The 24,937-nt window shown below is 40.3% G+C and overlaps 1 protein-coding gene across 1 annotated transcript in view; it reads left to right on the forward strand.

Moving 5' to 3' along the window:
* The first annotated feature begins 417 nt into the window (after positions 1–417).
* Positions 418–24,937, forward strand: part of TDRD3 (tudor domain containing 3) — a 95,178-nt gene continuing 70,658 nt past the window's right edge. Inside the window, exon 1 of the mRNA XM_040055085.2 lies at positions 418–542. Within this exon, the coding sequence (XP_039911019.1) occupies positions 502–542 (41 nt within the window). The 5' untranslated portion in view covers positions 418–501. The remainder of the gene's footprint in view (positions 543–24,937) is intronic.

A 24,937-nucleotide genomic window follows, 5' to 3' on the forward strand; every position in this document is an offset into this window, starting at 1 on the left:
TCCCACAGCTGCTTCTCTATGCGCTCCAGGCTCTTCTAAGAATCCCTCCTCATCCGCGACACGCGTGTTGCGGGCACGGAGGAGGACCTTTTCCGGAACAACGCTACGGTCAGTAATATCATTTACAGACGAAACGCGTTTGAGCAAACCCTTCCCTCCACTGCAGGGCAGCAGGCCCCGAGCCGCAGGAGCAGGGCCGGCGTTCCCCCGCTGCCCTGCCCTCACTCCTTCCCTTCCCTGCCATGGCGGCGGCAGTTTCCAGGCAGCCGCCGGTCGCGGGCTTTGTTCGTCTCTGCCTGCGCCGCCTCCGCCCCTTCCTTCCCTCCGCTCCCTCCCTTCCCCCTTCCCTCCCTCCCCCTGGCCGGCCCGAGCGCCCGGAAAGGCCCGCGGGGCGGGGGAACGAGCGGGCCCCGCGTCCCTCCTCCCCCTCCGAGCGAGTGCCGGGGGTCCCCGCGGCGCCCGCCGGCCCCGAGTGCTGCGGTGAGCGGCGGGGGAGGCGCCATGGCCGACCGAGCGCGGGCGGCGCTCTCCGAGTCGGGCTGGTAAGTGGGGCCGAGCTCGGCCGCGCCGCCGCCTGCGGGGTGACTCCGAGCGGCGGGGCGGCGTGGGCAGTGCGCCGTGTTCGGGGCGTGCGGTGCGGGGGCCGTCCCCGCCCCACCTCCGCCCGGAGCCCGTCGGCGCCGGGCAGGGGGTTGTGCCGCCCCCGGTGCGCTCGGGGCCTGCCGCTGGCTCGCCCTGGAGACGAGCTCCCGGCCCGTCCCCGCCGGCCCTGCGGGGAGGGCCGGCAACCCTATGCCGGGGCCGCCTCCGAGAGCCCTCGGGATCCGCGGCGGCCTCCCCGCTTGCCCCGGGACCGGGCTCGCCCGGAGGCCTGGCGCCCGCCCGTAGTGCTGGGATTGTTTAACTGCACTGTGCGGCCCTTCAGTAAGGAAGGCAAGATGGAAAAAGTGGGGTTAAGGTGGGGTAAATGAGACACGTGAGGCTTGAGCTCGGGTACTTGTGTTTTCTACTTATTCCCAGTTGTTGAGCACACAATATCTATTTTGGAATAACGTGTTTCAACGAGCTATGCTTTTCAAATACCTACTGCAAACGCTTATTTGCTAGCCTAGAAGTGAGTTTGCATTGTAGGAAGTTTTGGGGTTGGGGTTTTTTTGTTTGTTTGTTTGATTGTTTTGTTGAAATGATTCACTTATTAGTCAACGCTGACTTTTTTCCATAACTACTTGGAAAGTCTTTAGCCAAACCTAAAGTTCAGTGCTAATTGCTAAAGCACAAAGCAACGTGCACAGTTACTTCCAATGGCCTTTCGGGGATATTTCTGTTCTACTGTTTACATTAGTGATCGTCCTGAATTATGGTTTCTTGTGTGTCTAAGATGGAAAAGGTTAAAGTTGGCATTATGTGATTTAGAATAAAACAGGATCATTTACTTGGAAGGGACCTACGACAGTCATCTAGTCAAGTCACTTGATGACTTCAGGGCTGACCAAATCTTGGTATGTTATTAAGGGCACTGGCCAAATGCCTCTTAAACATTTGACTGGCTTGGAACATTGACCGCTGCCCTAGGAAGTCTCTTCCAGTGCTTGATTATGCCTTCAGTAAAGAAATGCTTCCTTTTGTCCGGTTTGAACCCTCCCTGACACAGTTGAACCATCCCTGTTTATCCTATCACTGGATCCCAGGTAGAAAAGATAAGCACTTCCCTCTCCAGTTCCCCCACTCAGAAGGCTGTAGAAAGAGAGCAGTGAGGTTTCCCCCTCAGCCTCTTGTTCTCCAATCGAGACAGGCCAAAGTTTTCAGCTGCTCCTCACAGGACATGCCGTCAGCTTTGTTGCCCTCCTCCGTGTTTAAGGACCTTCACCTAGTTTTCCAACTGTGTGCACGGTAGTCCAGGTAAGGCTACAGCCGTGCTGAATCCAGGGGGATAATCGCCTCATTTAGCGCTTTGGTGATGCTGTGTTTGTTGGGTCAGCTTTTGCAGTGCTACTTTGTGGTAATAGTAACCGAATAGAGTAATTAGGTGTCCTTTGGTATGCTTCTTGGATAAGGGTATCAAGATCCAAAAATACGGCTCTAAGTGGTTCTAGAGTGCACAATCCTGAGGTTCCTGCATATTGCTGAATTTAAATAATCATAACTATTTCTGCTTCTTTTTTTAACATTAGCTTATTTAATGGGAATTTTGGACTGCGACTTGAAACTTGCTCCTTAGAGCTCTCCAAAAATGCAAAAGTCTTCCATAAAAGTAGGATTTTTTTCTTAGTTTGCTTTACTTGCTTTATATTGCCTATTCAAAATTTTTTCACAGTTTTCAGCTCTTTTACTGAGTTGTTTTACTGCCTTTTCAGGTGAATGAGTGCCATTGGTAAATGGCTTTCAGGTTTTGGCAGTACAAATATGAGGTGCCTCTGCAACAATCTGTCCCTCTGCAGTGTTTACTGCTCTCCTTGGGGTGTAGACTCTTGACTGGCTGTAAATGCTTGTTATTTGTGCAGTCCCAGAGGCTGAAAGTTGACCGGGCAAGTAATGGGCTGATTATCAGGTCCACTGGAATTATGCCTTTACCTGGTTGCATTGGGAAGGGTAGTATAAAAGAGGGAGGAATTAATGCATATACTTTTGAGGAATGTGAGCTGGAGTGGAAAAAGAAATAGTGATTTGGAAATCTTGCTTAGCTGTGTTCCTGCACTTCCAATAAGAATAGTAACCTGAGCGTCTATGCTTCTGCATTGCTGTTGCACATACTTATAGTTTTTCTCATATTATTTGATCTTAGATTTATTTAACACATCTATGAGTGAGCCTTCAGTGGTGTTTAATGTAGTATTATGTGTCTGACTACAGTGGTGATTAAATAATGTATTGTACCAATGTGGTTGTTACTGTTGCTGTCACCTGGTGTCAGAATGACTAGTCTTCTAGTCCAAAACCAAAAGTGAGTTTATATGTTAAAATCTGCCCCCACTGCAGAAGCACTGCATGGCACATTAAGGAGAGAAAAAAAAAAAAAAAAAAGTTGTCCTTGCTTTGCTGAAAATCTGCAAGTTTCTTCGGTCTTACAAGGTTAGAAGAGTTGCAGTAGACACTTGTTTATGTCAGTTTCTGCAACAAATGTTTACCTTTTATGATTCTGAATTAAAAATAAAGTTTTATTTTTCAAGAAAAACAGTAATAAAGTATAGTTAATACTGAACAGTAATTATATATCTATTCCCCTCCCCCAACTAGGTATAGTCAGAGTAATCTGTTATAAAATTGTCTGGGAGTTTGTAATATTTGCCTTCAGTATATCAATTACATTTTTGTCAGCTTCTGAAAGGTAAAGTAGCCCTACTTGGTAAACATAACAGTGGTAGGTAAAGCTGGGAGTGTGGTGCTTTTTTTTTTTTTTTTTTTTTTTTTTTTTTTTTTTTTTTTTGTGATGGTGGTGTTTTATGAAAATGAATAAAAGGCCCCTGTAGTTTGTGTGCAGAATTGTAGTTTTTCTGAAGACAGATCCCTGCAGCTCTCATTGAAAGCCTGCATTTTTTGGTGCTAGTTCTTTTTGTTATGTGCTACACTGTTCCTTGGAATGAGATATTGGCTCTAGCTAGGAGAGAGATAAGGTATTTGTATTACATGTCAGTGAAAAAGATATTCTGTCTTGGAACAGAAGTGCTGAATTAACTTTTTATGTAATTATCAAACAGGAGGAGGAAGGCCTAGTGGCAGAATTACCTTTCTGTATTGTTATAGTTATATTGTTACATAACATGTATAGTTACATATAGTTACTCAATGAATTTCAGAACAAGTTTTCCAGTGTTCTTTATTAAAATATGGACCTTAATGGAGCATGAATTAGTGAATCCAGTTTTTTTACTAGAAGTGAAGTCCAGAAGAGCTGCAGAGTACATCCCATTATGTAAACAATGAGTGGCAAAGCACTTCTTACTGGCTTACAACAGATTTTTTTGTGGTGTGTTTTTTCGTTTTATTTATTTGCTTGTTTTAAATTTCCTGAGTGGCATTTCATAAGAGAATATGACAAGCCAAGATCTCTACAGTGTTCCTAGATCTTTGCAGAACTTGGGAATTTATTACATAGAAATGCCAACATACTGTCATAAATGAACAACATGCCTTGGCCTACAGCAGGTTTAGCCTGTGGTTCACTGATCTCAGGTGATGGATCTCTGTGGGAAAGCAAGAGGTTCAAACTGGATAAGTAAAGATTTTTTTTTTTTTTTTTAGTACAGCTAAATGTATTTGCAAGTTCTTTGTCAACTAGTACAGATTTTTTTATTGCAGCGTGTGATGCCATAAAAATTAGTAACTCTATGGCAAAAAAGTGCAGTTTTGTAAAACATAATGTATTTTGTGGATTAGGTAAACAATGTTGTGACTATGAAAAGTTATTCCCAGAGATGAAGAGAAAATGGAATTGTACTAGTTGTTTGGAAACAGTTCTGCTTAACAGTCCCTGAGAAAACCTTTATATTAATGTCATCATGGTTGTATATTCTTTGTAAGTGAAACATATGGAGTTGATGTACAACAAACTTTTAAACTGAGTTTTTCGTATTTCAGCAAGTGACATGCTCATACTGGGTAACTCTGGGTTTAAGATTGGTTTGTTCACATGTGTCCTCTTGTAGGACTAATCATCGGATATGGTCCAAGCTCTAAGGCAAAAGTAGGTGTATGCCTGGAAACACAGAGAGGTTCTTAAGGGATGAATCTAACACCACTTTCTAAGAGCACAGCAGGCATTTGGCAAAGTAGTCAGTTCCAGAATTCTGCAAGATGATCTGCTCTTCCCTCGTGTTTCTTTGCTGTTCCAGTAAAGTGTTTTTGGAAATCACAGCTGAAATTGGTTCCTGCATTTTGAGCAAGCTCAGGCAGGAGACAAGATTTTCCTTAGACACAAGCATAACACAGATCTTGTGTTTCACAGGAGTGATGCATCTGTTTCGAGATTCTTGAGACTTCTTTTGTGATGTGCAAAATCTTGTGAAGTTTGGTTGGTACCATGAAATCTCTAAATGCCAGTACAAAACAAAAGGCCACATCACTGCATTTTTTATTTGTTCAGGTGTATCTCTTACTGGCTGATCTGATCACTTTGCATTCTTGCTGGGTCACAAGTTATAGGTAGTTAGAACCTGAATTCTTCATTTCATTTTCACTCTGGAGGAGTGCAAAAGGTCTCCAGCATTTTGCATTCTGTTAAGGGAAGCAACCCCAAGAAAATAATTCTGATTCTATTTTTTTTTTTTTTTTCTTCTTTTTAAAGAAGATGCTAGGTGCCTGAAAAATAACTGTTACTACCTGGAATTGTTATAACTACAAGAAACAAATTTAGGGCTATAATTAAAAGGTGAAAAAAAGGAGATGGAAGGAGGTAGGGGACTAACGTGTGGAACACATGAGTTTGCAGAAAACTGAATGAGGTGAACCTGGTGAGGTTTATATAATCTGCAGGCAGGACATAAAATGAAAGTAGATATCTTACAAAATCCTACACAGTTATTGCTCACTGAATGCTGCAGCTCTATAATTGGAAAACACTCACTGAAGTCAGTAGCAGATTGGTTTAAAAGTGGGTAAAATTTTTGACTAAGGACCTCAACCAAACCTTATTTGCTGAAGACTGGTTGTTATCTTGTGGGTTAAAAGATGAGGAACTAGATAGATAAATGATTGCTTCATGTCGGAACAATGTCAGCAGTAGGTTTCTGCTATGATTAAGGGGTTCATTATATTAAAAATTATTCTTAAGGAGTGACAGTACTGTGGCACCATAGCAATTTGTTGGTATTTGGGGATTGGTAAAATCTGAACTAATTTGGTACTTGCAGCAAACTCCTCCAAAGCTGTTGTCCAGTTTTTTCACCTGCAAATGTAGTTCAGTTCTGGTGCATGCTAATTGATGCTTATACAGGGGAAAATAATGGAAACCTATCTACACAGGGATGAGCTCTAAATTTGCTCCTGTTACACACATAGATACATGAGGAGGGCAGTGGTCAGACAGCTGTTGGGAACTGTTCACAAAGAATTAAAACATTGCTAGGTCATTATGTTCATCGGTGATGTGTCGAAATCATTAAGAGTGTGCATTAATGTAACCATCTCAGCACGGCAGGGGTTTCATAGACACTGAAAAAGTGGATGAGAGGTGTGGGAGATACTTTGTGCTGGGAAGATCAGGATCTTTACTCTGATAAACAAAACAATAGGGGGAGAGATGATAGAGATCTATAAAATCTGTAGATCATAAAGACATGATAAATAGAAAGCAAGAGTGGCTGTTTTTCTTAGGACAAGAACTTGGCCACATGGTGAATTAAACTTGCTACCAGATGAAAATTAAAGTAGCTTGTCAAGTAGTGTGTAATTAAATTGTGAAAGTTATTGGCCATGTGATACTGTGGAGCAGAAAAAGTGTGAGTGAGTTAAAATTGTAATTAGGCAAAGCCAGGTAGGGATAGTTGCACTGAATACTGAACTCTAGAGTGAAGTTGGACTGCTTGCTGTAAAATGGCTGGTAGCCAGAAGTTGCACTGGACACTTATGTCTGGATATTTGCTGCGGTTTGCATTCTTGACCTGGATCATCTGCCTCTGGCCATCCTTGACAAAAATGGAACCGTGTTAGACAACCCTAGACTGCATAAGTTAAAACACCATTTATGTTCTTATTTTTATATTGCTAGGTAAGTGTCCTCACACCGTAGTTCTGAAGAAAGGATTTTCTCCCCTTGATTGGAGATGAGGGAAGAGGATTTGGAGAGAAATGAACCGAACTATTTTAAACAGAGACAAAAGGCAAAACAAGTGTGTAGGTCCCCTACGCACTCCATCTCAACTGTGATTTCCACTGCCTCGCTGCAGCTCACCCTTCTGGTTTTCATCAGTTGCTGGGAGAGACTCTCTCTCCATCTTTTTATGTGAGAACTTGTATCGATTTATGCACCGTCTTGGGGGACACAGACTTCACCTGCTGGTTTCTCTGCTAGGAAGCTAAAGCACTAATGTAAGATGATGTTGATTTATAGAATTGTTGCAACTTCGAATGAAGTTGTTGCTACGTTAAAAAAAAAAAAAAACGAGGAAAGAAAAAAGCTTAATCTACTTGCAACACTTCTAGAGTTAAAGACCATTAAATTGCTGCAGATCTCTTTAACACCCACCTTTTTAGTGTCCTGACTTTTCTTGGTATAGTGTGTCTTACACTGATTCTTTGCAATCAGTGAGTTCCCAGGAAATGTGTAGGTTTCCTATAGCTAGTCTCCTTTTCAGAGTCCTTGGAATTTTGAATGTATTGAGTCTTGTTTCAGAAGTTATTTACTTAGTGTTGTAATTCTTAGGCTTAGCCTTCTTTATGGGATGCAAGTACTTTGTTAGGACAAGTGTTACTTGATGGGTTTGACTCAGTGACACACTAGTTTCCTTCTTTCTTCCTCTTTTGGTGCTGGTGCTTTTGGAAAACTCATATTAAACACTGCACATTTTCTCCTGTCCACTGAGTTTCATAAGACTTTCTATCAATTTTTGTGTTGTTAAGCTAGTGCATATCATCACATAAGCAAGATGATGGCATGGAGCTTGTTACACAATTGGGATTTACTGTTCTGGCTTGATTTACCTCTTCCCTCAGAGAAATTTTGTTTCTCAGTGTAGTGTAAATGGGATTTTAGTAGGGATTTGACAGAAGGATAAAATAGCAGCATGCTTGATTATTTGCCTTTTCCAGCAAACCCAAATCAACTTCCCAGTGGAAGGGTGAATTAATAAAAGCAGCAGTGGGTTTAAGAAGTCTAAAGTTTTCTGAAGGTCAGTATCTTACCATTTGAGCAAAAGCAGGTTCTTCTAAAATTACATGTTTCTGGTAATTTAAATTATTAGTCATAAAGCCTGTGTCATCTAGAATGTGGAAATTGGAGGCATTTGGAGTAGATGTTGCATATAGATGAACCGGGTCTCAGGAGAAAGACCTTTGCAAAGACTTTGCATTCTGAGATCATGTTATAAGACTCTTGAGACAGATTTTTTTTATTTCTTCAATTTCTGTATTCTCACACTCCCCAGACAGTGAGCAGCAGCAAGCTGGTGGGAAGGCAGCTGGTGATTTTGGAGTAAGGTACTGTTATCATTCATAGTGGTAACAGAGTGATATTCATTGGGATTTTCTATGTGTGTATTTTGTGTGATATTGCTGGTTAAAATACAGCTGTATGTAAGTAGTACTTGTAGGAGTACATAGGAGTAAGAAGCTGTCCTGAAGTTTTAGTTAGAGAGAATTACACTTGGAAACATTGGATATTAAATATCCTATACATCAGGGGTTGTTTGTTTGTTTGTTTTCCCTGTGATTTTCATAGCAATAAATTTAAAATAAATTTAATACTGATTCTCCAAGCTATGCATATTGTTCATACTTTCAGGAATAGTACATTTTCTACTTCTTTAGAGAGAAAGGAGCATATTTAATTCCAGTAAGAATAATTCTAATAGAGCTGACAGGAAGAAGGAAAGGCTCACTAGGGGATGAATAGTATATGCATGTTTCTAATCACTTTTTCTGTACTTGATGTAATGCATAGTCATGAGGTGTCAGATTTTAGGAGGACTGGACAGCTCTAGGACTGATGTACAACCTTTGAGCTTCTTTGCACATTTAAGGAAAAATAAAGTGGTTTAAATAATCTTTGTACCACTGGTAAGTAATTGAAGTATGACAGGTGTTCTTGCATTGGCATCATTTTGAACCCTTCACTTTGGGAAATGCAGCCTAGGTTTTGGAAATGGGAGTGATGGCATTAACTGACTGCAAGTGAAGACTTACTGGAGAACAGACTGCTGAACTAGTTTCTTTGTGGGGGAGTATGGTCTGGGGGCAGTGGTCAAGACTGGCTTTTTCTTTCTCCTTGTTTGTCTTCTAGTGCTCCAGGAACAGCTTGAGCTTCTAGTTTTGTGTCATATCAAAAAAAAAAGCTGTTGAAGAAAGCCAGAGGAGAAAAAGCCATGTGTGTTAAGACAGCTTCAAGATACTCTCAGTGGCATGGCAGCTGTGTCTTTGGCACAGTCCCAGCCTTAGTATATTTGTGTTCAATGTAATGCTTTAGGGTGGCTGCCAGCATTTTCTTGGGAAAATGTGAGTGAGAAAGAGTGTTCACAGCTTGTATCTGAGAAGAAACAGAAAAAAAAGATTTTAAAGAATTTTGTTACATGAACAAAGTAAACCCTCCACAGTGTTGTGACTTATCTATGTCAAATTGCTGTGGCCTGTTGGCCTGTTATGAATCATGGAGTAGCAAATCTTCTCAAGGAGCAGAAAGCTTGCAAGAGCTCTTGTCCAGCAGTTTCTGACTGCAGGGGCTGTTTCTAGCATCTGCTGTTTTACAGCAGTCCTACTTGCTGGAAGCTTATCTTATCAAAGTTTGGAGTTTGTGAGGTTATCTTGGGCACATCTCTGTGTGTTACCTGGAAAAGTCTGACATTTTTGCATCACAGCTATTACTATTAGATAACAGTGTGCCTGTGTTATCATTAAATCTCTTCTATTAAGTAATTGTTAGAGACTCATGTTCACTTGTTTCTTTCAGTCTGCAGAAGTTTCACTGTGTTATATTCTTCTACTGTTGTAAAATACAGTATGTGTGATCTCGGTCTTTAAATACTTACAGACGTCAGTTTGGATTCAGCATTAAATCACAGGTTAGATGTGTGCATTAATGTGGTACCTTTGTGTTGGGGGTTAAGTTTTCCTGTGGAATTTTTCCCCCCATAAGTTGCTGGGAGACTAGATACTGATAGTTAAAGGGTGTTTAACCTGGACAAAAGGAGTTGATCACTTAGTTTTAGGGGGAGGAAAAAGGCTCCCAGGAGCGGAGGGTGGGGGTTCTTGCTTTCGGCTCTCAGTTTTCCAGGGAGGACGGTTGAGCGACTGGTAGCTGTGTGGATTCCACGGTTAACGGAGGGGTTCGGTCCTGAGAATTCTATCATCTGTTGGAGCGCCCAGGAATTCGGAGTTTTTTTGCCTGCCCTGCTGGATTTTGGGTTAGCCTGGGTCCAGCCGCCGTGGCTTCTCCAGTACTGCACACTTCATCTGCTGGGACACCCCCCTGCCTGCTGGGGACACCCCACCATTTCCAGCCATCAGCGCCAGAGTTTCCACCGTTTTGGTTTGGTGCTCTCGAGTCCCGAGGGATCAGACTGCCTGGGACTTGTGAGACAAAGCCCCTCGGGGTTCTTGATTCTGTTTATTATTATTATAATTGCTGTCGTCGTTTGTCTGTCCTGCTTTATTTACTAGTAAAGGACTGTTATGCCTTTCCCCATAGCTCTGACTGAAAAGTCTTTTTTTAATCTTCCAAATTATAGTAACACGGAGGGAAGGATTGGAATTCCCCATTCCTAGAGAGGCCTGCCTCTCCCTAGCAGACACCTGTCTTTTCAAACCAAGACACCTTGTGAAAGGCATTAATAATATTTTTCTCCTGTTTAATGAGGATATGAAATCACTTAGCTCTGATAGTGATGGCAGTGTACTGAACAGGTAAAATACATCTTTCAACAGCTGGATCATCTTGTTTCATGGTATTCCTTGTAAGAATGATAGAATTGGAAATTACCATTTATTATGGAAGCACATTTCCACTTCTTTTGGTTAATGTTGCCATAATTTCTGATAGGTTCATTGTACACTGGGAGTGTGGGAGACTTAAAAGGCATCAGGGCAGTTAAGTTTACTCAGAGTTTCCAAGTGCATACTTTTTTACTTTTGTAACTGTGATACTGTGCCCAAGACAGTTTTAAATACAAAGCAGAGATGAACTTTAAACTACTTTTTAGAATTGTAATGCTAATGAGCATTACATTTTCCATCTTAGCACACTTTCTGTTATACAGTTGAAATACTAGTAAATGTGAAGTTTTCCATTTAACTGTTATTTGGAAAAGAGCATGAGGGGAGAAAACATCAGTGAAGCAGCTGAAGAGAAGGTGGGTTATTTTCAAGGGTCTGGTTCTGACAGTTCAGAGTAGTGATTTCCGAATGAGGCACACTTGGTGTTGAAGTAATGAGCTGCTAGGGAATGCTGAAAGGATCCTTAAGTAAAAATGTGATCCATCAAGCTGCTTTTCATTGAAAACAGAATGTATAATGAGCACAGTCGTGGTTCTTGGTTTTAAACACTTATTTAAAGTTGTGCTTTTAAATTCAGATGTAAGGTATGGTACACAGTCATGTGTGTTGTACACAGGTAGGTTTTGATAGGTTAGAAAATTGCACTTCAGCTAGTGTAAGAAACAGCCTGGAATTCTACCTTTTGGCAAATACTTGCCAAATACCTCTGCAACTTTTCACTTGTGTGCTATCTACAGTCTTTGATACAAAATAACATCAGATTTGTTTGTAGCTATGAAAATCAGAGTAAGTGAAGGAAGTGGATGCATCATTGCTCATACTTAATATTTTAAACATCTTTGGGTTTGTTTAATAGTTAAATCATTCTCAAATATGTAGCATAAAATTATTTCAATCAATTTTTGTGTCATTAAATAGTAAGTAACAGTTTGTGATAATCTCTTTCTTAATGTCCAGAGAAATCTCTCACTCTGAGTTTGGTCTGAAAAATTTCAGACATACGTTTGGGAATTTCATTTTGAAGAGTTGTCTAAAATGGAGAGAATTGCTGTGGAATAAGCAAATGAGGAAACAAGAACTTGAAGATGTTTTTATGCTTGAGGTATTAAGTTTTGTAAATCCACTGAGTTTTCATCCTTGATCAAATAACTGTTGCAGAAATTTGCAGTTGATGCTCATTTATGATTTTGGACACTTAGGCAAAAAGATTCTCTATTTGTGGTTTTGAGATGGAAAAGATTTCCATGGAGAATGCTGCTGAGGGTTTACCAGGGTGTAATTTTCTTTAGGTTTGGTAATGGGGAAGAGGAGGAAAGAAAATGTCTTTCTGAATACTGCAGTAGTCTGTTCTGTTTTCTTAGTTTATGTTTTAGTTCCAAACTAAACCATGCCACCCTGTGATAATAACATGATGAAATGGAGAAAGCTTAATTTATTCTAGAAGAGTAATTGCTGTTATGCTTTAGCTGTGGTCATACTTTCCTCATGCTGTTGCACTAGAGATGAACTTAGTGCTTTGTAACTGCATACTTTTACTCTTAAATGTCTTCCAGTATTTTTTCTCTGTTCAGAATAATTACTGTGTGTCTGTGTTGTTTGATTCTTAAAATAATAACATAATTTTTATCTTTTACTAACAGTAATAACTGACCCTCCCCTTTTCCACTGTAACTTACCGACAGAACAGAAAGTAATTTTCTGTCAGATTAGGCTTTTTTGTGACTGACTTGGGAAGGAAAGGAGGTGAAAGCTTGGATTAGAGGATCATTCAAAAAAGGCAGGAGAATAAAGAACAAATGTTGTTCTCTGGTTACACATCATCTGGCTGGGAGGTTAGTGTTAGAGCCCTTAATTTAAATCCTTTCTCTTTCTGAGTCTGCAATGCCAAAATATTAAATTGAAAGTATTAATTAAACCAAAGAATATGAAAATAAATTTTAGTAGTGAGCTGCTTCAGCACTTGATTTTTACCTGTTACTTCAAAGAACATTTAGGTAAACATGTATGTTTATGAAAAGAAACATCATTTGGTGTTTTAACATGGCAGATTTTTTTTACACTTTATTTATAGCAGTAGTAGTGGAGGGCAATGCATATTTTCTCTTGTGCAAAGTGGTCTTTAAATTTTTGCTAACTTTGAACAAATGTTTTCTCTAATACAACTCTGTGGGTATAACTATAAACATTTTAATGAAAAAATACTGCCAGTTAGGAAAAGTATGCTCCTGATAGCATGTTTAAGCTGCAATTATGAATGCTTAAGTTGGTTTTGCGGTAGTTTGGATGATTACCTTCACATTTTTTACAGATCTATACTTGGATTTAGGAGGAGAATACTGTTGATAACACCCTGATATTTTAGTTGTTGCCAAACAGTGTTTATATTGTCAAGGGCTTTTCAGCTTCTCACTCTGCTCTTCTTCCAAAGAGACTGGTGGTCACGAGGAGTTGGAATGGGACACAGCCAGGACAGCTGACCCCAGTTGTCCCAAGGGATATTCCATACCATGTGGCATGATGGTCGATGTATATGCTAGGGGGAAAACTGATCAGGGTTTGCTGCTTGGGAACTGGCTGGGCCTTGGCCTGTAAGTGGTGAGCAAGTGCATTGTGCCTCGCTTATGTACATATTAATCCATTGTGATTATAATATTTATTATTTTCTCTTCCTTTTGCGTCCTATTAATCTATCTTTATTTCAACCCACAAATTTTACTTTCCCCCCTCCAGCTCTTTTCCCCATTCAACTGTGGATGAAGGAGTGAGTGAGTGGCTGTGTGGTGTTTAGCTACCTGCTGGTTAAATCATGACAGTCCTTCCTGGCACCCAGTATGGGACATAAAGGTTTAAAATAGTGGAAGATCTGACTGGAGCATGTTGAAACAAATTTGTTGTAATTGTGGAGTTATAGAATGGCTTGGGTTGGAAGGGGCCTTAATGATTACCTCGTTCCATCCACCCCCCTTACCATGGGCAGGGATGCATTCCACTAGACTGCCTTGCTCAAAACCACATCCAACCTAACCTTGAACACTTCCAAAGATGAAGCATCCACAGCTTCTCTGTACAGTCTCTTCCAGTGCCTCACCATAGTAAAATATTCTTTCTTGTGGTGGTGCAAAAGTTATTTTATTAGGTTTTTAAGTGTTTTATATAATTATTTTACAGTTTTTTATAAGAAGTCTTGTAAAATAGTTTGTTCCCTGTACCCCTGTTCTTCCCAATGGTTCTTACCCCTTATATTGCTGTCAATCCCTTCTCTCTCTCCTTGGGTGCCCTGTCTGTCATCTCGGGACCCTTCCCCAGATTCTGGAAAGTTCCAGGGAGGGTGTCAAGTGATAGGCTGGTGCCTGGGGAATCCCCTTTCCCCCATCACGGAGTGATTCTCCTGTCGAATGTTTACATCCCTAGTTCCACCCTGAGTTAACCTGGTTGGTTAAACTGTTGTTACCACCTCTTGTTGCTCCCCTGTTTAAAAGTTACTGGACCACCATTGTACGGGGTCTCTCTTGAGTAGCAGTGGTCAGGTGTGGAGCTCCCGTTCGGTCTCCCCCTAAATAAAACCCTGCTAACCCTGCTCAGAGAGTCACCTTTCTCTCCGTTGCAGTGGTCATGGCTACCATCAAGCCCATCGCAGGGTGTGGGGAACCAAGATCCCACAGGGAGGAGAGAGCTAGTGGAACTAGTGAATCCGACCCAAAAGCACGTGTGCTGTGGTGTGGGACGGAGCTAGCCCGTGAGACAGCACTTCCACATGCACAGTGGACGCTGTGACACTTTCTAATATTTCATCTTCATCTGCCCTCTTTTAGTTTACCATATTGATTTGTGTGTGCAGAGCTGTGTTGTGTAGCGACAATACTTGCTTTAAATGTCTAGGTGTATATAAGTGTATGTGTGTTGTATAAGTAACAATACTTGCTGTTTATTGTTTATGTTCCTTGTTGTGCTGTTCGTCACCTCTGGGGGCTGGGTTGAGGTTTTCATTGTGTTGAATTTTGTAGCGCTGGCTCTCGGTAACAGCGTAGCTGTGAGGCTGCTGAGGTGCTTGTGCTCGCACTGCCGCCATCTCCGAGCTTCGGGAGCCATCTACGGGAACCAGTAATGATTGCACTGTGCACCTCTCCTCAGTCTTGGCTGCAGGGGAGACGCTTCGCCACCTTCCCCCTCTTCTCCAGGCTAATTGCAGTAGCGCTGGAGGAACTTTTACTATTCTCGGCATGTTCAAACCAGCATGTTCCTATTGCTATGTCTCCTGAATGTGTTTCAAGTCTTGTTCAGGGTGAAACAACTATTTAAGAGCGTGACACAGACTTTTGCCCCCAGGTCTGGGTAGCTATGAGTGGTAGTAGGGTGTGTGGGATTGTACAGCCAAGTGCCCGGTATGGTGGTCTCCTCTAAATTTTGCAATTTCACCCCAAGTAAAGGCAAGGAGTTAGATTTGTTTTTTTGGTGAGTGTGGCATTTATCTACGTGCTGGATTAAACCCCAACACTGATGAACTGCAACTTGGATGTAAGCACTGGAGCTCTTTGGAATGCTACATTTGTGGCAGCAGTATTTTTTAAGTTTTAGGAATATATGAATCTCTGTTGCTGCAGCAAGAGTGCATGTCTTCATGCTGCTTACTTTTGAGTCATATTTTGTAAATATGCTATAAATCTAGTTTTAAAGCTCTAAGTAAGTAGGACACTTTTGCAGGGCTGAAAGTAATTGCTGTGTATCCAGAAAAAAAATCTGTGCTGAGTTAAAATTATGTAGTAATAGGGATGTGTGTGTTTTAAGCATTGATGACCACAGCTGTGAAAGAAATTACTTTCTGCCTTTCAGTTTTGATGTACTTCATTGTTTCAGTAGTGATCCTCATCTTTCATCCTTGTCTTCTGAGCAGATTGTAACTTCTTTTTTTGTTTGTGCCAATTTTGATATGTAACAGAGAGGGATGTGCCCTGAAAAACAATTTTTTTTTTTTTTTTTTTTTTTTTTTTTTGTTAGAGCACTTGAATTGATTCTCTAAGAGCAGTACCCACTATAGCAGCGATTCTTGATGTCTTTGTGTTGGTCATAACATTCTGTTTTAAATGTTTCAAATCAAACTGAAGGTATTTTCTTAGTATCTTGCTTTTTGAGTCAGCAAACACTGGGCATGTTAGGCTTTTATTATTGCTGAAATTAATATGAAGTCTTGAAGCAGTAGTCCGGGTCTTTGACACTTGTATGGAAGTCATGCTTTAATAACAAAAATTGCAATTAATAATGTTTCCAAGTTTCATTTTGTAGTTTTATGGTTCAGTGCTGCTTTTGTGTGGTAATAAAGTAAGATTTTACAGCTTGAATTGAGAAATATTAATAGTCTCCTTCATGAGTACAGTTGATAAGCTAAATAAGGTGATTAAAAATGATCAAATTTATTCTTGGTCTACTAAAGATTGAGCCTTTTGTTATTTATATGTAAGAATATTATGTTATGTATTCCAGCCTCAATAAGCCGGCTTTTAAGTATCTTGCTGGGGAAAAATGTAGAAAAGATTCCTCTGAGAAAGTATTTTTGGGAATTAATTCTTATAAATATGCCACATTTTGCTTTTTTTGCTCAATATATAATTTGAAAATAATAATAATAAAAAAATTTACTTGGCCAGATTCTGAAGAGGCCATCCTAGTCCCAGCCCATGCTGAGAGCAGGGCTAATTCAAACTAGGTCTTATTTAGTTGAGCTTTGAATATTTCAAAGGTGGCCTGCTCTAGTGCTTTTCCACTCTTTGGGAAAATTTTTCTCTCTGTGTTCATTTGAGATTTCCTATGTTGGAGCCCATGTTTCTTGCTCTTTCTCATTTCACTTCACAGCACTCAGAATTGGCTTTGTCTCCTTAAGCCATATTCAGATGCTGGGCAGGGCAACAACTTCCTTCTTTAGTCTGCTCTTCTTTGGATGAAAAATGATGCTCTCAGTGTCTCCTCCTATGAACATGGGCTGCAGCCCCCAAAACACCTCAGTGGCCTGTCTTCAGTTTGGGGGTGTTCTCTTGTAATGGGGACCCCTGAAACAATACATTAGACATGGCTTTGTGCTACGGGGAGAAAAATAATGACATTTTTTGATTTGCTAACTAAAGCCTTGCTGTTACAGTCCAGCATGTCCTTAGGCTTTACTGCTGTATGGGGACACTGGTTTGTGTTCAAATTGTTCTACACCACAAACCCACAGCTGCTTTCTGTTCAGCTCCTTCCTAGTCTCCGTGGTTGGAAGGAGGAGTATGGCTTAGCTCTTATTGTTGAGCTCTGGGATATTCATTTTGGCCAAGGATTGCTATGGTGGTATATCTTGCACTGTTCAATTTTTACTAGCATGTTATCCTCTACACTCTCCCCTTACCCCCCCCAAAAAAGAAAGACAATTATTTATTGGGGTTTTTATTTTTTTAATTTTTTTTTTTAAATGAAAAGTTGTGCATCTATTTTAAACTTCAATGTGAGCATGTTAATAAAATTTTGATGTGCTTATGCCAGCACAACCTATGCTGATATGTAGGAAAAAAAAAAAAAAAAAGTAATGTACTTCTGCATTATAGAATACATTTTACATGGAAGGTAAGTACTTTATAATAACCATTACTAGAATGACTTTTTTGGTCTGGTTGCTACCTAAACTTCTGATTTCTCTTACTTTTGAACTGGAGTGTGTAGAGACCAGCACAAAAGATCTCTTCATTTTAAATGGAAGTAGTATTTTGAGTTGACTTTGCTACAGGTCCAAGAAGCTTAAATTGTACTGTTCATGCACATCTTTCCTTGTTTAGTCTCTGTGGGGGATGATTTTCAGCTGTCCTTTAGTGTGTCGATCAAAGTTTCTGTTCCAGAACTCTCTCTAATCAAGTGCAATAACTTATGTTTGTAGAGAAGCCTGAGAGTGTGACAAATGTGCAGAGATGATATCTCAGGTTTCCCCAGTTTTTAACTATTGGGTTTTTTTTCAGCAATTTCCTCAGCTAGATGTTTTCTTTCTAGTAAACTTTTGATGAGCTTCTTTTGCATGAATCTGTGCAGTTCTTTCTTGAACCTGTGTTAAATTTTAGCAGACACGGAATAATGAATAACACCTTCATATGCTGCATGAAGCACCTTTTTCCTAAGTTTGCTCCATTTCCCACCTGCTAACTTAGGGATGGTGAGAAGCCAATCCCTTTTTGTCTCCTTAATGTCACTTGCAGCTTTATGGATATGTTAAATACCCTCTTTGGTCTTTTTCACGGTGAAGAAATCTGGTCTTCCCAGTTAGTGTTCAAAAGAAAGGTGTTCTGTATTTTTGATCTGCTTTCTTACTGTCAAGTAGAGAAGGGCAGATAGGAGGGAGAGTTTAGGAAAAGCAGATGCAGAAAAGGAGAAAGAAGATGATGAAGGGAGATAACCTATTCGATCTCTGTCATTATAGAGGAGAGTACCATATGACTGAGAAAATGTGATGTGATGCAGTTATGGTATTATTCGACCTCCTACCCTCAAAAAAAGTTAATTACCAGCTTATTAAGCTAAATATAGTGCAAGGTAAGTTACATGAAAATTTCAAAATGGCAAGTGTGTGGCCTTTGCATGGTGCCTTTTAGCCTGTCATGTACTTGTGATTTTTGGATAGAAGAGTTAGGTGTAAGAGGGACAACAGTCATTTGCAGTTACAAGTGGTAGGACTTGGCTTGCGCAGTTCTGTGAGAATTGGTGACTGAATGTGGGTATGTTCCTAGGCAGAATGAAAAAGTTTAATGCTACCGTGCCATCTGTCGATGAAGATGATATACCTCTTTTACTATTTGACAGATGGAGGGTATCACCAGTTCCTATTTCTCAGCTGGGAGGTGGTTACTGTTTGAGATGTCTTATCTCTGCTGGTTCTTGCTTGCCTGCCTGCTCCCATTGTATACTGGGAACTTGTTTTTCTGTAGGATTCAGATGTATATTTCACTATGTACTTTTTAGTTTAATATTACTTCCTAAAGGTTGTGACACAGACTTGATTTCATTATTTCTTAATCAGAATATTAGAGCATAAGCTTTAAAACTCTTGTATTAAAGAAAGCAAATAGTCCAGTTTTGAGTCGTAGAATCGGATGATTGCTTGGCTCCACTGACAAAATTAAAAACAAGTTGAAAATAAACTTTTCAGAGCTATGGAAATCTGAGTGTGATTGTCTTCAAGCTCCTAATACTGAACTAATTATGCAAACTTTTCCCTTTGACTCCCATGATGGGGCTGCTGCACTGCCCTCGGTACTGCCCAGCACCTGTGTACTATCATGCCTTCCTTTCCTTCGTGTAGCCTGTCCTACCCCAGAAGACATTTGGCTTCCTCTCACGTCCCTCTGCATTTGGCAAGCACCAGCCTGTGTTATGGCTGGTTTGGAACTAGGGGAGTGCTTCAATTGACCAGTTGATTGCTCCTGCTGGAGATGGATGACAGCCAAGTTCTGTTTCCTTTTTCCACAATGCAACTGCTAATTTGTATGTCTTGCTCCTACCAGCCAGCTGATTTCTGGGAAACTTAGGTATCTTTGAGACTTCTGTTTCTTTGTCAAATTTGGCTAAAATTGGCTTGCATGGTTAGAATTCATCTGTGTGACATGGCTGCTAGACAAACTGCAGGATATATAATCATTGTTTTTCTAAGACTAACTGAACTGCATTTTAAAAACTTTTTAATTTGGTCACTAAAATAAAAATTAATAAGCTAGACTTCGTGTGAAACTGTTTATCTATTTAATCGTTGAAGTGTTTGCTTTTTCTAAATACTGAATACAAAAGGAGGGCAGAGAAATTTGGCAAAAGTGCCTGTCTCTGCCTTATGCTCCTTAGTTTAGCAGCTGGGGTGTTTCAGTCTAGGTAAAATAGATACCAGCTCAGGCCCTGGGGATTTGAGACACATATTCTGCCTCCTCTGCTTTGCGAATCTGTAATACACGCTGTTGTGAATAGCCATTCTTCTTTGATGCCATTCCCCAATTTATATATAATCAAGCTTTCTTTCTTTGCCTCAGGATCTCAGGCAAATTACCCCTTAGACTTAGTGAGTCAGTCTGTGGGCTTGATTGTTTTTCCCCCCTCTTTGTGTGTATTTTAGCATTTAGAGCAAGTTCAACAGAAGGAAGAGATGAAGGGTCAGATACCTAGCCCTGAAATTATGTGGAGATGCTATGTTTATGCAGTGTTCTAAGATGAATTCTAATTTTTGTGCACAATGTTATTTGGTGTTACAATTATCCACTGCAGTTATTCCTAGGACAACATGCAGCTGTGGTAAAACGTTTTTTTAATCCCTTGATGCTTTCAGAAGCAGAAGCTAAGCTCTTCATTCAAGACAGGTAGAAAGTGACCATTTCTTGAAATATTGTGATAGATAACATTTCAGCAGGTGCAGGAAAGATTTTGTCAGAATTTGTCCAAAATGAAAATGTCTAAGAGGGATGATGTTCTCTTATGATTTACTTTATAGAAGATATATGGTTATTGGCAGATAATTATCCTGCAGAACAGGAGAGAATATTTTTTGAAGGGGACTGTCTTCATAGATTCAGCTGAACTTACCTTGTTTTCTTCAAAATAAGGAAGATAATGGTCCTGAGCATTATTTTTAAATTTTTACTTCTTTGTAACTCTCATGATGAGGCACCATAACTTGTCCTAACTCCAAGTTAGTTGTATTCTGTTCTCTGTAGAAATCAGAATGCAGTGGTTGTGAATTTAACTTCTCTATTTATTCTGATGCATTACTTTTGCTCTCTTAACACCTCCCTCAGCTGTCAGAGATCGAGAGCAGGTGTGTACTAAAGTGTGTTTAGTTATTAATACTTCAGATGGAGGTAGACTGGAATATAACTATCTGTAAAATTTGTAAGGAAAACATAACCTGAAGTAGGTGAGCAAGGGTGGGTGTGTATTAATGAAGGATGGCAGAATTGCTGGTAATTAGGACTTTCAGTTAATCAGCAGTACACTGAACAGAACATGAACATGAGTCTCCTTTTATAATGTTTTCACATATACTAACATATTTGATCCAGTCAAATAACCCTAAAGCAAAAAGAGAAAAAGGAAAAGCATTTTAAAAAAGCAGCTAGTTATCTGAAAAAATGGCTGTCATACTAGTACCTGTTCATGACAATACACATGCCTCATGTTGCTCCATTTTTTTGCATATCCTTTCTGAACTCTGCTGAGAGAACATCAGAGTGCAGAAAAAGGAATGGTCTTAGTTGAAGTAATGTTTAAAAAAAAACAGAGACAAGGTTACTTTGTCATTTTCTTCTGCCTTTGTTCTTCACCCTTATTTCTCCTCTGTCACTATTTTTTTATTGTGTCCTTTGCATTTGTGTGTACCAAAGCATGCAGTTTTCAGTTGTATGAGGAGTTTAAAGAGATGGTTTTAGTCAGGGGAAAGTTGGAGTGTGTAAATGCTCCTCATGGCTGGAGGTGGACATCTCAAGCCTTTGTGCCTGTAGAACAGCACCCTAAATCCCAAGGCTTGCTCACAAATTTCCCATCTCACCTCACTGATAAAATAGGTGGCACTGTGAATATACTTGTAGGTAATTATATAAGTTTTGATGATATATTGTCATTTGCCTATAGAAGATGGAGCTGGACTTAAGTTAATTCAGACCCCTTAAAATTTTCAGAATTAGGAGCAGAATGTATGAATTTAATTCATGTCAGGAATACTTGGATGAGTGCTATTGTGCAGTTTTGTGAGGTGGGACACTTAACAGTAAATTTTGTGATTGCAGTTGTTAGGACAGAGGTCAGGAATTTCGTCTATCCGTTAACCAAACTTCAGAGGGCATATAGGTGTATGTGCAGATAGGCAAAGTGCATAGCAAAGCCTGCTGAAGAACCAGGTGGTGCCTGGTTGAGGAAGCAGTCTGTGAGCAAAGAGGGAGTTCTTTGATCAAATTTGTATGGGCAAAGCAACTTTATGAGATCAGCACCTGGTGACTCATGGCTATTTGACCAGTCTGCGTGAAAGCCAAATTTTCTGTTAGCAAACCATTAACTTCTCTTAACTTCTCACTAGTAAACAGAGTAATAGTCTTGCCAAAGTGTAGGCAATGACTTGATCTTTCAAAGAGCTATGAGTAATATCAAAGAAAAGGGAACAAATCATGTTTGTGGAGAGGGATGTGAAAATGGTCTCCTGAGAAGCATTTTTTAAATTTTATTTTTGAACTGACAGTGTCCAGATCCTTAAATCAGTAAAGACAAAATAAATAGTTGGCCATAAAGGGTAAGTGTACAGCAAGACAGAAGCCCTATTGTGATCGGGATACGCAAAGCAATCACACAGAGACGAGAGATTTTGCAGGGCAGAGTTGTTCCTCTGAGAGAGCCCAAGGCTGAGCCAAGGCCGAGAGCCCCCTGCCTGTTTATTTCTTACTTTTTATACATTTGTGGGTCTGGCTGTGGATTGGCTTCTGGAGTTTTCACCTCCCAGCCAAACGGCTAGACCAGCTGTCAGTTACAATTGTTTTCAGGTTAGAAATATGCAAAAAAGGACAGGGAATAAAAAACAAAGGATTTGTTTATGTTACATATGTGAAGAAAGGCAGAAACTGCTCCTAATATTGTACAGTAGCTAAAAAGTCTGACTCCATTTTAAGAACAATCAAAAAGCTTTAAAAAACTCAGAAAAACCAAGGTGACACCCTATCTGATTTGTTTAGTTAGGCATTCACAGTTTTTCAGTGGAATATAGAGAAGTGTGCCTTCTATTGAATCTCTTTGTGAATTATATTAAAAGTGTTTTCCTGTGTTCAGTGTGACTTAAAGAGCTGTGGTGTATGAAAAATATTTCTGAGGCGTTAAGGTCATGAACAATTTTGTAGCATGCCATTAATAAAGAATTGAATAGTTTGGGTCAAAAGAGACGTTTAAAGGACATCTAGTCCAGCCCCCCTACCATGGGCTGGGACATCTTCAACTAGATCAGGGTGCTCAGAGCCTCATTCAAGACCCTGAATATTTCCAGGGATTGAGCATCTGCCAATCTCTCTGAGCAACCTATTCCGGTGTTTCCTCACCCTCATTGTAAAAAAAATTGCGTCCTTATATCTGGTTGTAATCCCACCCTCTTTCAGTTTAAAATCATTACCCCTTGTCCTATCACAATCAGGCCTACTTAAAAGCTTGTCCCCATCCTTTTTATAAGGCCCTTCACATATTGAAAGGTTGCAGTAAGGTCACCCTGGGGCCTCCTCCATTCTGAACAATGCCAGCTCTCTCAGCCTTTCCTCACAGGTGAAGTTCCATCTCTCTGATCATTTTTGTGTCCCTCCTCTGGAATTGTTCCAGCAGGTCCATATCCTTCCAGTGCTTCAGACCCCATAGCTGGATGCAGCACTTCAGGTGGGGTCTCACCAGAGCAGAGGGACACAATCACCTCCTTCAACCTGCTGGTCCTGCTTCATTTGATGCAGCCTGGGATGCCATTGGCTTTCTGAGCTCTGAACACATGTTGCCAACTCACATCCAGCTTTTCATCCAGCAGCACCCCCAAGCCCTTCTCAGCAGGGCTGCTCTCAATCCCTTCATCCCCCAGCCTATACTGATACTGGGGGTTGCTCCAACCTGGGTGCAGGACGATGCACTAGGCTTTGTTGAACCTCATGAGGTTCCCACAGGCTCATTTCTTGAGCTTGTCCCTCTGGATGGCATCCTGTCCCTCAGGTGTGCCAACTGCACTGCTCAGTTTGGTGTGGGCAGAAGAGAAAAAAGGTAAAGCAGATGCCAAGGATCTTTGCCAGAGCACACTCAGTGAAGTGCTCTTTTGTCTGCCTCCCTGTGCGTGTTACTGAGTATCTCTAACAGTTCACTGACACTCCCCTCATTTTCAGACAGTGTCTGAGTTTTCCATCAGATAGAGAAGGTTAAGAAGTGAAGGGGTGGGAATTCTGACTAGGAATTAAAGCAGAGCAATGGAGAAAGCTGGAGTCAGGATTTTCTGAGGTGTAGGTTGTACATTCAGTGCACATATCTAAATTCTTATCAGAATGATACCTACTCAGGCCAAAAAACCTAGGTGTTTGAAGAAAGGCATTTAAAGTTAAAGCTTGTCTTTTTGATACTTTTAACTAAAATGTAACTGTGCTTAATTCCATTTTTGTGAAAGGTGTCATCTCACCTTATGGAAGCCCTTGAAGGCATGTTTAATTATTTCATATTGTTCACTTGGATTCTGTGATCACAAAATCCATTCAAAAAAGAAAGTAGCAAAAAAAGAGCAAAAGAAAAAAAGTCTTAAGGGTGTCATAATATTATATTAAGTGTGGACTGCAAATAGCTATTGAAGATAAGAGTTACAGCATATTATAGCATTGCCTATGCCTGAAGTGGTGTGAGTAAATACACATAAAAATACTGTTTATGAAACCTGTCTGATATTTAATGTTTGTATTTTCTCTCTCTTCTGGTATTGTCTGTGTCTTTAATTTAATTTTTGTGTAGTAATACATAGGTTTTACAAACAACGTGTAGTTTTTCTGTCTAACCTGTTAGATAAGCTCTTGAAAGCTTTATTTTCCTGTTCCTGGATTTTCTATCTGCATGTGAAACTATAGTTATAAAATCAACTTCAGAAACTGCTAGAGTCAGTGCAAGATGGAAGAATTTTTGTGGTGCACATAGGATGAAATAGAGTAGAAATAGTAAGATTTTGCATTATTGCTACTGTGACCTGTCTGCATACCATATGTTGCAAGTTTGAGTCACATAAAATAAAAGTTTATGGGGATGTCTGTTCAATGAAGAAATTAAGAGCTTTTTTTTTTTTTTAAGCAGACCTGAATTTGCAGACCTTGAGTTTTACAGTTACGTATATTATTTGCTTGTCAGGAGTTTCTTTAATTTTGAGGCAGTCATTTACTTTTTGGTGTAAAAATATTCTACACTGGACTCTGCAAGCAGTTTATGGCTACAGCTGTGCTGTTGGCTTTTGTGGTGCGGCACGTGCTCGGAGATGGTGACTTCCAGAAGTACATCATTCAGTCATCCTGATGTACGCTTTCTCCCTTACCTATGGCTGCCATAGATTTCTGTAATCTGTGGCAGCCACTGGTGCTCTGGATATAAAAGTAATTCAGCGTTGGAAGTATCCGTTTCCCTGAAATCATCCAGATCAATTTGTGTCATATTCCTGAGTCAAGAAGTTCAGACATTGGTGAAAGGTGGTAAAATAATGGGTTAACTTCTTGGGCAAGTCCTCTACAAGACTGACTGTAGTAGCTGTTTCTGTCTTCCTCTTAGAGGAAAGAGGAGGAAG

The sequence above is a fragment of the Hirundo rustica genome, chromosome 2, assembly GCF_015227805.2.
Source record: "Hirundo rustica isolate bHirRus1 chromosome 2, bHirRus1.pri.v3, whole genome shotgun sequence".
Taxonomy (NCBI): domain Eukaryota; kingdom Metazoa; phylum Chordata; class Aves; order Passeriformes; family Hirundinidae; genus Hirundo; species Hirundo rustica.